Consider the following 13209-nt stretch of genomic DNA (forward strand, 5'->3'; position numbering starts at 1 on the left):
AAGCAGTGTATACATTCTTTTAGCAGAAAGGAAGGATATACATTTTATAAACAAAATGAAATTCTGAATCAATGCAATCTTTAGTTATCCCCGAAAAATATTGTACCACAAGTTAAGAAAATCCCAGTGCTTATAAAGGTTTGGTTTCCTTTCACGACCAATTACTGGAGGTTTACTTGCATTACCTAATATTTCTGTTTATTTACAAATAGACAGGTTGAACATAGGTGGAAGGCCAGCAAAACTATTCTGACCATAGAGCCAAAGGTCACTGTTTCAACATCAGATCACCAAGGAAAAAGCCAGAACATCAAAATGCTGATATATTATAGGGTTCAAAAACTCAGCTGTGTAGAGACTGAAAGACATCAGGATAACATCATTTGTGGATAGGAGGAGGGACATGGCATCTCTTACTAAGAATATTCTATAAATGATTCTGTATCAAGAAAAAGGAATTGTCTCCCATGGCAACACATCAACCGCAGTTCATCTAACAAACAACATGACAGGCCAAATCTGGCCAGTAATACTTTGGTCCATTCACCATCTCCAAGATCACAAGTTATATGCAACAAAAATCCCAATGCAATGCAACTATATAGATAATTTCAAGAAATGAGAAAGTCATGTAGCACACACTACATTCATAGAATCATAGAATCACAGAATAGTAGAGTTGGAAGAGACCTCATGGGCCATCCAGTCCAACCCCCTGCCAAGAAGCATTCCTTTCCTATTCCTTCATCAACAGACATGGAAACACAATATTCCACAGCACAAAAAACCCCAAAACCAACATAGCATCAGAGCACCTTCAGTTCAAACTATCCATCTCATGTCAATTTTGGTGAGATGATTATGCAAGTCAAAAATTAATAACATCACATATCCAGTTTTACACAGACTAGATGAACTAACAATGACTGCAGGAAGTGTGACTAAATTATAGTCTTTTCTTTTCTTTTTGATAACTAAACCAAGACTGTCATAGAATCATAGAGTTGAAGACAGCACATGGGCTATCCCATCATATTTGGACATGTCATGTGACAACATGACTTAATAAACTGGAAACCAGTAAGAAAAGAGAAAGGCTGCAATACAGATGGATTGATTCAGTTGAGGAAGAGTTGGAAGAATGAGTTGCAAGACTTGAAGATAACTCAAAGGTCAAAGTCAACTTGATGGCAAACAACAGAAACACCACCAGTATGCTGCAGTTTGAATATTGACTATGAATAAAATGGTGCCAAAGCAGGACTGTTTACTTCAGATGTACTAAAGAAACAACTGTTGATCAAATACCATCATCATAGAACAGACTTTTCAATAGACTCAGTAAGACCCAAATACTGTCTACAATGCAGAAACTTTCAAGGGAAACAGAAGTTTCCCTCAAAATCTCAAAGCAGGAAACTGTTAAATTAAAAATTGTAAGCTACTCATATAAGGCACCATGTATAGTGATATAAACAAATGACAACAACAACAACATGTGAAATGCTTCTGGGTCCAATTTAGACAAACCTGAATGGATTAGAACTTTTGAAATGCTGTTCTGACAAGTATGTTTTCATTTATGCAGACTCCTAACGGTATTAAAGAGCTGCACTAATGTTAAGAAAAAATATTTGTCAACACCCTTTGTGACTTGAAAGATTTAAGGTTGCCAACATTCCTCCCCCGCTCATTAGCCTTTAAAAGGAGCTTGATCTGCAAACATTAGAAAGTGATTATGCGATGGGTGGCTGTGAGTTTTTCAGGCTGTATGGCCATGTTTCATGTAGTATTCTCTCTTGACCTTTTGCCTGCATCTATGGCAGGCATCCTCACAGATGCAGGCTAAACATCAGGAGAGAATACTACTGGAACATGGCTATACAACCCGAAAAACTCACAGCAACCCAGCAATTCCAGCCATGAAAACCTTTGACAACACGATGATGCTAATGATTATGCTAAGAAATACTTCACTTTCTGGTTTCTATAGATATAATATTTCAAGATCTACTGCTTCAAAACACTGCAGTTTAATACATACAAATTTTTATACCATTGTCAGTCTAGTAAATCCATTAAATCTGGCTAATGTAGATTGACTATACTTACCCCATCATGACAACTGAGTTCTTGTGTGACTTTCTTTTACAGCTCTGGAAAAAGACCAAAGAAATTTGACTTTAGATTCCAGATATATTATAAAAAAGCAAATCAATACATTTCAGTTAACACCACCAGTGTTTGGTTAATCATATAAGCAAAATCTATTAATATTGAAATAGTTTACACTATTAATGTAAAAACTGCGGTCACTATCAGAATGAAGTGTAAAAGGAAAAAGAAAATATAAAGAACTGAACCATACTCTCTTCACAATTGATCAAGTAAAATAATGCCTCAATCGAAGATACAAGTGTTCCTGACAGGTGGGGAAGTAGGGGAGAAAAACTGCTGGACACAAGTGGTAGATAAGTGGGGAATTGGGATTGGTAAGATTAAGAAAATAGGACATATATTGAGTAAAAATGTAAGTGGAATATCACTATCTGTTTTGTTCTATTTAATCTCGTGGATTGGCTATAGGGACCTATATTACTCTACTTGTGTTTACAATAATAATTAAAACATTTTAAACCTATCAGACTGAAGGGTAATTACAATATTTATCTCTGTGTAGTAAAGGTAAGAACCTGAGCTAACTGTACATGCAGAGACTGGAAGTAACATGGCATTCTTTTTTTTTCTAACATGTTAAAATGTGTGGGTTTATTTTCACTGCTGTTCTACTTTCAAGCATAAATGGCTGCCACGCAATTTTTTTTTCTTTCCCCTGACTTTACCTTTTGTTAATTTAACTTCACTATACAACAAGGAGCCCTGGTGGCAAAATGCGTTAAAGCACTGAGCTGCAGACCGAAAGGTCCCAGGTTCAAGCCCCGGGAGTGGCGTGAGCGGCCGCTGTTAGCTCCAACTCCTGCCAACCTAGCAGTTCGAAAACATGCCAATGTGAGTAGATCAATAGGTACCGCTCCGGCGGGAAGGTAATGGCACTCCATGCAGTCATGCCGGCCACATGACCTTGGAGGTGTCTACAGACAACGCCCGCTCTTCAGCTTAGAAATGGAGATGAGCACCACACCCCAGAGTCAGACATGACTGGACTTAAATGTCAGGGGAAACCTTTACTTATACAACAACAGTCATAAGGGCAGTATTTTTTTAAAGGGAGCAAGATTTAATAAAAATGAAACATTTTTATTAAATGGTTTAAGGCTGCTGAAATACAAAAATACCAAAGGTGTCAAGACATGAACTTTACTATGAGTTTCTTTCTATATTAGGTTCAAAATTGCAGGACAAAAGATCATGAAGATGGCAATGCCAGCATAAATAATCTCTAGGCAAAGTTTGTAGCTTCTGATCCCCCATCCACTGTCCCTTTTCTGGCAAAATGTCAATCTCTTCTCTTAGAAGCCACCAAGGATATGCTTAATTCTAACTAGGTTGTGGAGTCTGCCTCAGTATTTAACAAATAACATCTATTTTTCAAAACCATACCTAGACTTCTGGCCAGTTCATGTTAGCTTTTTTATTTAAAAAAATCTATTTGGCCTTGGAAAGTCACAAGGACAGAAAATTGTCTACAGAAACTTATGACAGAATGTCATCATTGGGGTTCTAAGCCAACACTAAAAATTAAAAAAAAATACTTCACTGAATAGGTTAACAGAAGCCACATTATGATATGTATAGTCTTTAAACTGTAATAAAAAACAAGTTAGAAACCAGTCTAGATGAATTATTTAAAAGTGGTGAAATAAGACACAGAGCCATCTTTTCTACCATTTGATTTGCAACTCCCTTTGTTTCTGATTAGCAGTTTCTTCTTTCATTTTGGCTTTTCACAGTCTTCTTTTAAAAACAGTATGCTATATTGAATTTCTCCTATTTAGGTTGATGTCGGGTAACAAAGCCCACATCCCATGCTACTATTCCTTTAACAAGCATGGCTCTAACTCAGAGAGCTATATGCTATTTGTACGGAAGAGTAACTGAAGAAAATAGTCAATTACTTTAAATTTTGTTTGGAATGCAACAAACTAGCAAAAGAGTTGCAATCTGTATTTTTATTTGCAAGCCTTAGTGATTGTGATTGTCATATAAAGGTGTAATGTTAAAGAAATTAAAGAATCCTTAAACCAGCATATTCTTCCTTAGAATCTAGTGCCTTTAAGCCTTTAGCTTATCTAAAAAACTGAGAACTATTAATGGTGTGTACCTAAAAAAGGATTACACAAAGGCTTTAATCCTAAAAACACCTTTGTGTATGTACATCCATTCAAGTCACATGTGGATTTATGGTGATCCCATGAATTTCATAGGGTTTTCTTAAGATAGGAATTGCTCAAAGATGGTTTTGCCAGTTTCTTCCTCTGAAAGATTAACCTCCAGCACCTAGGAATCACTGGCTATGTAAGCGTTAAGTTGCCTATCAGATTATGATACTATTAAGCTCATGGGGTTTTCTTTGGCAAGGAACACAGCTGGTTGTCGTGAGGGTTAGGGACACAGGACTCCTGTGAAAGTGGAAAAAACTTAAATATTGTAAACACACACACCACATTCATGCTACAGAGCAACCAGCGGACCATCTACACATGTCACTTATGCTGCTGCTAATGATGATCCAACTGTAGCCTACAACTGGGAAAGTAAACAGTTGCTGCCGCGAATCCCGCAGTGAGCATATGTAAAAAGCAAAACAAAAAGGAAAGGCGAGAGCAGGCTAGCTTACCTCAAGAGCTAGCTACAGTCAATTGAAAGCCACATATCTATAATTATGTCCATCAAACTGGACATCATAAGTAATGTGGAACTGGTAAATTGAAAAAAATCATTCCTGGATGTATTTGAAAGAAGCCTCCAAATGGTCTCTAGAAAGTCCAAAATGTTTACTTAAGAGAGGATTACTGGACCTGGTTGTTTGCTGGAAATTTCACAGATACATGCTGTAGGTTTTCAATAAAATGTTTGCTTAAACTGCAATAAATGCAGTAAAAAAGTAAAATGTCGATGAACACATCTAATTTTAAAACTGAGGTATACATTAAAACTGAGGTATACATCATCATAGACGATCCCTCGTGGCCGAGTATGATTCTCTTCCAGAAATATTGGCAATGGGTACATAAGTGACTGTAGAAACCTATTCTAGATCAGCATGGTCTATCATGAGAGCACAGGTTTTTAGGTGGAAGGTGGCCCCAACAAGGGTTTGCTTAATGCACTTTCCCCTTGGCACATTTCTCCCTTCTGCCCTCTATTTGTGCCTCTTCAAAATCCATAGCAATGTTGGGAACAGCTGACCTCCGGTTACAACACTCAGGACCAGGGTTTCCCAGTTCTTGGTGCTTATGCCACATTTTTAAAGGTTAGCTTTTAGCCCATCTTTAAATCTCTTTTGCTGTTCACCAACATTCCATTTTCCATTTTATAAAAACAAATACATTTATAAAAGATTTCTACATATAGTACCCCTACTCAACCTCAGGCAAGTCACAAAGGCTCTTCTGAATGAATCTTGCTGAGAAAACCCTGTAATGGTCACCGTAGGTCAGAAACGACTCGAAGGCACAACCACAAAAAATGCATGCAGTAGTTTGAACCTTCCAAAACACTGCATTATCTCATTAACTCCTTTTTATTCGGTTGCCCCATGAATATAGAGAGGAACTCAAGAGATTGAACAAGGTATCTTATCCAGGAAACACGGGAAGAAGCAATAGCCTAAAGTGATAGTTGGACTCCTTATCTTTCAGTCAATATTGTCTTACTCCCATTTTATTTTACACGTATGCCAGCTCGGATAAAGCATAGCTCGAAGAGAACACAAGGGCCATCCAGTCCAACCTTCTAAATGTTTGCTTCACTCTTACATTGTAATCTCATACATGCCTCCTACTCAAAAACAGGTTTAAATCAATTCCATATAATTTATTCCCATGGCAGTGGGGACAATTGAAGACATTCACTAGGTAAGGATTGGGAGCTGAGAGGAGATGTTATAGCGTCCCAGAAGAAGGCATAGCTGATTTTGAGAGAATGGCCAGAAGTGCACAGAAACATTCACTCTATGGGATTTTGGTAGTGCAAATACAGACTATGGAAAACTTAGTTCTAGATTAAATTCTTCCTTTTAAAAAATCCTTCTGGGTTGCCTTTTTAAAAACTGCTTTAGAAACTCAGATTTGAAGTCAGACTATAATATAGTGTACTACTGGAATGATATATGGAGATGAGGAAGACAGCTGCCTTATTCCATATTCAACTCCTAGTCCACTGAGGGTCTCTTTTCTTCTTAAAGCTGGATACATTTGATGGAAATAAACCAAGAACTTCCTTTTGCCTACTGAGGTACAAATCATAATCTGAACAAGATTTCAATGGATTTAGTATGGACTTTAAGTATGGTATCCCTAAAATGGACTTCAGGCATGGGTAAAGGTTTTCCCTGACATTAAATCTAGTTGTGTCCGACTCTGGGAGTTGGTGCTCATCTCCATTTCTAACCCAAAGAGCCAGCGTTGTCTGTAGACACCTGCTAGGTCATGTGGCCAGCATGACTGCATGGAGCGCTGTTATCTTCCCGCCAAAGCGGTACCTATTGATCTACTCACATTTGCATGTTTTCGAACTGCTAGGTTGGCAGAAGTTGGGCCTAACAGCAGGAGCTCACTTTGCTCCCTGGATTCAAACCACTAACCTTTCAGTCAGCAAGTTCAGCAGCTCAGTGGTTTAACAGCTGCGCCACCAGGGGGAACACCTGGTGGACTTCAGGCATGGCTACCTAAAACTCAATGATGATGACCATCAGCATTTTTATTATATAGCATGATCAATGTACATGGCACTTAACAAATAAAACAGCCGCACACACTTGGAAGAAAGGAAGGAAAATCAAGATACAGGTAGAGCATCCCTTATCAGGAATTCCAAAATCCGAAATGCTCCAAAACCTGAAATTGTCCCAATGAATGGCTGAGATGGTGACACTTTTATTTTCTGATAGTTCAGTGTCCCTATTATTTAAAATATTGAATACAAAATTACCTTTCGCCTATGTATATTTGATGTATATGACACAAAAATGAATTTTACATTAAGACTTGGATCCCATCTCCAAGATTAGGTATATAAAGGTATGGTGGGGCCCTTGGTATTAGCTGGGCCTTGGTTCTGTGGACACTCAAGTCCTATCAAATACAACACCATAAAACAACATCCCTTATATAAAATACCAAATCATGAGGTGGTTTATGAACTTTTAAAAAACATTTTCAAGCTGTGGATGGTTGGATCGGATAAAAAATCTGTGGATTCTTTATGCTAATACTCCAGAGAACAAGGTCAGAATTCAAAATGACCGTAACAGATTAGAGAGCTAGACCAAAACTAACAAAATGAATTTCAACAGGAACAAATGTAAGATACTACACTTAGGCAGAAAAAATGAAATGCAAAGATATAGGATGGGTGATGCCTGGCTCAACAACAGTCCATGTGAGAAAGATCTTGGCATCTTCATGGACAACAAGTTGAACAACAGGGGTCCCCAGATGTTTTGGCCTTCAACCCCCAGAAATCCTAACAGCTAGTAAATTGGCTGGGATTTCTGGAAGTTGTAGGCCAAAACACCTGGGGACCCACAGGTTGAGAACTACTGGTGATTAGGGAAAATCATGATGCCTCTCTATTTTGCTGGGGGGCGGGGAGGAGGAGTCGCGGTGATCTTTCGGCAGTCCATCGCCCTGATCAGATGCGCCGACTGCAGATCCCCGCAGTCTTCGAGGTTTGAATGTGTCTTCCTGAAGGTGGGAGCCCGAGACAGCTTGGGGATTCTGCTGGTGTACCGTCCACCCCGCGACCCAGCAGTCTCTCTGTCCGAGCTAGCAGAAGTGGTCTCCAATTCGGCCTTGGTCTCCCAACAACTCATAGTTTTGGGGGACTTTAACATTCATGCCGAGACCACTTTGACAGGTGCAGCTCAGGATTTCATGGTGGCCATGACGACCATGGGGCTGACTCAAGTTATATCTGGACCCACACATCAGGCGGGACACACGCTGGACCTTGTTTTTATTGTGGACGGTGGGACAGTCAGAGTGGAAGAGCAAAATATTCTTCCATTGTCATGGTCTGACCATCATCTGATCTGTTTAAGTTTCGCCGTGGCTTCTAACCTCCGCAGGGGTGGTGGACCCATTAAGATGGTCGGCCCCAGGAGGCTGATGGATCCGGATGGACTCCTAAGGTCTCTTGGGGATGTTCCTGTGCTGGAGACTGGCGATCCTGTCGATGTCCTTGCTGATCGCTATAATAGTGAGCTGGCTAGGGCACTTGACACGATTGCTCCCGAACGTCCCCTCTCGCTTCGTAGAGTCATGTCGACTCCTTGGTTCACTAAGGAGCTGGCTGTGATGAAGCGTGCGAGGAGGGGACTAGAGTGCATCTGGAGGAAATCTCAGGATGTGTCCGACCAAGCACGGGCTAAAGCCGCTATTAAGGCTTACTCCGTGGCTCTGCGAGCAGCCAGGAAAGCTTTCACGACTGCCCGCATAGCGTCTGCAGCCAACAGGCCATCGGAGTTGTTCCGAGTTGTTGGGGAGCTCCTGCGGCCTCCTGAGACCCAGGGGCTTCCTGATGACTTGGCAACTCGGTGCAGCGATTTCGCGCACCATTTTGCAGGCAAAGTTGCTCAGATACGCCGTGAGTTGGACTCCAGCTTAACTGTAGTTCCAGCGGAGGTAACCGGGGTACCTGTCTGTGCGATCTTATGGGATTCTTTCCGGCTTGTCCTTCCTGATGACGTGGAGGGGATTCTTGGGTCTGTGAGGGCGACCACCTGTGCTCTGGATCCTTGTCCTTCTTGGCTGGTGAAGCTGGCCAAAGATGGGTTGTTGGATTGGTTTGTGGCTATTATAAATGCCTCCCTGGTTCAGGGGTCAGTTCCATCCTGCTTTAAGCAGGCGGTAGTAAAACCGTTATTAAAAAAGACCTCGTTAGACCCATCTGTATGTAACAACTACAGGCCAATCTCCAACCTCCCATTCCTGGGCAAGGTTCTGGAGCAGGTGGTTGCTACGCAGCTCCAGGAGTTCCTTGATGACACTGATTTTCTAGACTGCTCGCAGTCTGGCTTCAGGCCTGGGCACAGCACCGAGACGGCCTTGGTCGCCTTGGTGGATGACCTCCGCAGGGAGCTGGACAGGGGGAGTGTGACCCTGCTGGTTCTCTTGGACATCTCAGCGGCTTTCGATACCATCGACCATGGTATCCTTCTGGGGAGGCTCGCCGGGATGGGACTCGGTGGCACAGTTCTGCTGTGGCTTCAGTCCTTTCTGGAGGGTCGTTCCCAGATGGTGAAGCTGGGGGATACTTGCTCGGACCCCTGGCCATTGACCTGTGGGGTCCCGCAAGGGTCTATCCTATCCCCCATGCTATTTAACATCTACATGAAACCGCTGGGAGAGGTCATCCGGAGTTTTGGAGGGTGTTGCCATCTCTACGCAGATGACACACAAATCCACTACTCGTTTCCATCTAACTCCAAGGAAGCCCCTCGGATGCTGAACCAGTGCCTGGCCGCTGTGGCGGACTAGATGAGGAGGAACAAGCTGAGGATCAATCCTGACAAGACAGAGGCCCTCCTGGTCAGTCGCTCGTCAGATCGGGGTATTGGGTGGCAACCTGTGCTGGACGGGGTTGCACTCCCCCTGAAATCACAGGTCCGCAGTTTGGGGGTCCTCCTGGATTCAGCGTTGACGCTTGAGGCTCAGGTGTCGGCGGTGGCCGGGAGGGCTTTCGCACAACTCAAACTTGTGCACCAACTGCGACCATACCTCGTGAAGTCTGACTTGACCACGGTGGTCCATGCCCTAGTTACCTCTAGACTGGACTACTGTAATGCGCTCTACGTGGGGCTTCCCTTGAAGACGGCTCGGAAATTACAACTGGTCCAACGCTCGGCTGCCAGATTAATAACGGGGGCGAGTTACAGGGAGAGATCTACTCCCCTGTTTAAGGAGCTCCACTGGCTACCGTTCATTTTCCGATCCCAATTCAAGGTGCAGACCATCATATATAAAGCCCTAAACGGTTTGGGACCCACCTACCTTCGTGACCGTATCTCCTACCATAAACCTGCCCGATCTCTTCGATCGTCAGGGGAGGCCCTCCTGTCGCCACTGCCTGTATCCCAGACCCGCCTTGTGGGAACAAGGGAGAGGGCCTTTTCTGCTGTGGCCCCCCGTTTGTGGAACTCACTGCCCATTGAAATCAGGCAAGCCCCCACTCTTTTAGCCTTTAGGAAAGATTTAAAAACATGGCTCTTCCGGTGTGCTTTCGGAGAGTAACTGTTACACACTTTTTTGTTACTCCCCCCATCATCTATCCTCCAGACTGTTTGCTATCTTATGTCTCTGCTCCCCGTGGTTTTATTCTTATCTTTTTCACACCCCAAGTTTTAACTGAGTGTTCATGCCCGCCCTGTTATATTGCTTTTTTGATTTTGTGTTGTACTGTACATGATTATTTTTGTATTGTTGTAATTGTATTATGATATGTTGTTTATATATTTTGCTATATTGTATTGTTCTGGGCATGGCCCCATGTAAGCCGCCCCGAGTCCCCGTTGGGGAGATGGTGGCGGGGTATAAATAAAGTATTATTATTATTATTATTATTATTATTATTATTGGTTGGACCTCACCTGGAATACCGTGTCCTGTTCTGGACAGCACAGTTCAAAAGAGATATTGACAAGCTGGAAGATGTCCAGAGTAGGGCAACTAAAATGATCAAAGGTCTGGAGAACCTACCCTATGAGGAGCAGCTTAAAGATCTGGGCATGTTCAGCCTGCAGATGAGAAGGTTGAAAGGAGACATGATCACCATGTTTAAATATTGGAAAGGCTGTCATAAGGAAGAGAGACCAAGCTTGTTTTCTGCTGCCCTGGAGACTAGGACTAGGAGCAATGGGTTCAAATTACAGGAAAGGAAATTCCACCTGAACATTAAGAAGAACCTCCTGACCGTAAGAGCTGTTAAACAGTGGAACTCTCTATCTCGGAGTATGGTGGAAGCTCCTTCCTTGGAATCTTTTAAACAGAGGCTAAATTGCTACCTGTTGGGGGTACTATGACCATGCTTTTCCTACATGGCAGGGGATTGGACTAGATGGCTCATGTGGTCTCTTCCAACCCTATGATTCTATGATTCTATAGAGGGTTGACTACTCCAAAGAAATCTGAAATGCAGAATGCTTTTGGCTTCCAAGAATTTTGGGTTAAGGAATACTCAACATGTTAAAGCCTATACAATATAACTGTAAAACAATTTAGCCAGATAACATCTATCCACATAATAAAAAGTGAAAATGTGTATGTGGCAGAGGTGTCCACTTACACAGATAGCCTCTGGCCTCCACAAACAGCTTTAACTCACAGTGCTGAGGAACCACCAATGGCCCTTCCTCCAAGGACATTGCAGGTTATAGCGAGCACCATGAACATGTCCAAGAGCACTGCCAATGTCCTCTACAACACCATACTGCCCACCACCCAAGTGAAGGCTTTCAGACGTGGGCAATTTCATCCTAGATTTTATGTGTTTCCCATCCCAGGGTTCCTTTATCTCTCCATTGGTGTGGAATTTGCATGACCCTGCCCACTGCCTCTCTCTTGACCCTTTCCTATTCTTTTCTATGGCATACAGAAAACAGGAATTCATCAGCAACTGAACATACTGGAGAGGTTTGGAGAGAATTCACCATGATTTAGAGGAGTTGTAGGTCCTGGGATTTATAGTTAATCTGCAATCAGTGAGCATTCTGAACTCCACTAAAGATGAGATTGTACCAAGCTTGACACACAGAGCTTTTGACACACAGCACCCCCATGACCAGCAAAAAATACTGGAAGTATTTGGGGAAAATTCACCTTGACTTGGGGGGGGGGGGTGTTGTAGTTCACCTACATCTAGAGAGCACTGTGAACCCAAATACCGATAGATCTGGACCAAACTTAGCATTCTTCTTCAATCGCACAGTCGTTTCCGACTCTTTGTGACCTCATGGACCAGTCCACACCAGAGCTCCCTGTCAGCTGTTGCTGCCCCCAGCTCCTTCAAGTTCAAGCTAGTCACACTTGATATACTGAAATGTGATTACTGGAGGGGTTTGGGAAGAACTGACCTTCCTTTCTGGGAGTTGTAGTTCACCCACAACCAGAGAAACTGTGACCTCCACTGACGATGGACCTGGACCAAACTTGGCACATAGAACCCCCATGACTAACTCAACCTACTGGAGGGGTTTGAGGGGACTGACTCACCATGGGGGGAGTTGTAGTTCACCCTACAGTCAGAGAGCACACTGAACCCCACCGATGATGCATCCAGAGCAAACTTGCCCAACATAACAAACTTTAAGTACTGATGGAGTTTGTCGGGGTTAAGCTGGCATGATGTGAGTTGTAGTTCACCCACAAACTTATGAAATTTGTACAATTTCCCAATGTACTCAAGACATATATATATATATATATATATATATATATATGAGAAAACACTGTAAATACCAAACTGAGCAACGCATATAATCAAAACATACAAGATTATAAATCAATACTGAAGTGAAATCCCCAAAGCTTTGGAAACCAAGGTTTTTAGGATTCCAAAATCCTGAGGGGAGGAAGAGTGCCTTTCCCACGCATTTCCAACTCACAGGAAGTTGTGTGCGCCTCGCTTTTGAGAAGCACGCCTCCCCATCCCAAGTGATTCTCATTGTGTGAGAAAAATAAAGCAGCATAGTTGAAAGTTCCATTACATTACCACACACGCAGAAATACGCCCTCATCCACACACATACCTGATGCACTTCAATCCTAGTGATGAGGAGGAAGATGATGATGATGATGCCGCCTCCACGACAGGAACACAGAAAGGAGCACACAACTTGAGGAACCCCACCTCTAAGCGCTCTGATTGGCGGGCTGCTGTGCCACTCATCCTCTTCCAAACATCCGTTTCGAGCGTTGATCAGCCTCGATGTCTCTCATTCTCTGGAATCCCAGCCCCCTGGAAAGCTCGCGGTGGCGATTGGGCACCCGGGACGCCAACCCTCACCGTTCCCCGTGGTAATTGGGCCAA

At 42.7% G+C, this 13209-nt stretch overlaps 1 protein-coding gene across 3 annotated transcripts in view; it reads right to left on the bottom strand.

Annotated features, from left to right (window-relative positions):
• Nucleotides 1–13097, bottom strand: part of zmynd8 (zinc finger MYND-type containing 8) — a 112852-nt gene extending 99755 nt beyond the window's left edge. For all 3 annotated transcript variants that reach the window (XM_008110101.3, XM_062978910.1, XM_062978909.1), the window contains exons 1-2: nt 12929–13097; nt 2113–2156 (exon numbers count right to left, since the gene is read on the bottom strand). In XM_008110101.3, coding sequence (XP_008108308.2) covers nt 2113–2120 — 8 coding nt within the window. In that variant the 5' untranslated portion in view covers nt 2121–2156; nt 12929–13097. The remainder of the gene's footprint in view (nt 1–2112; nt 2157–12928) is intronic.
• Between the last annotated feature and the right edge of the window lie 112 nt (nt 13098–13209).

This window comes from Anolis carolinensis, chromosome 4 (genome assembly GCF_035594765.1).
Source record: "Anolis carolinensis isolate JA03-04 chromosome 4, rAnoCar3.1.pri, whole genome shotgun sequence".
NCBI lineage: Eukaryota > Metazoa > Chordata > Lepidosauria > Squamata > Dactyloidae > Anolis > Anolis carolinensis.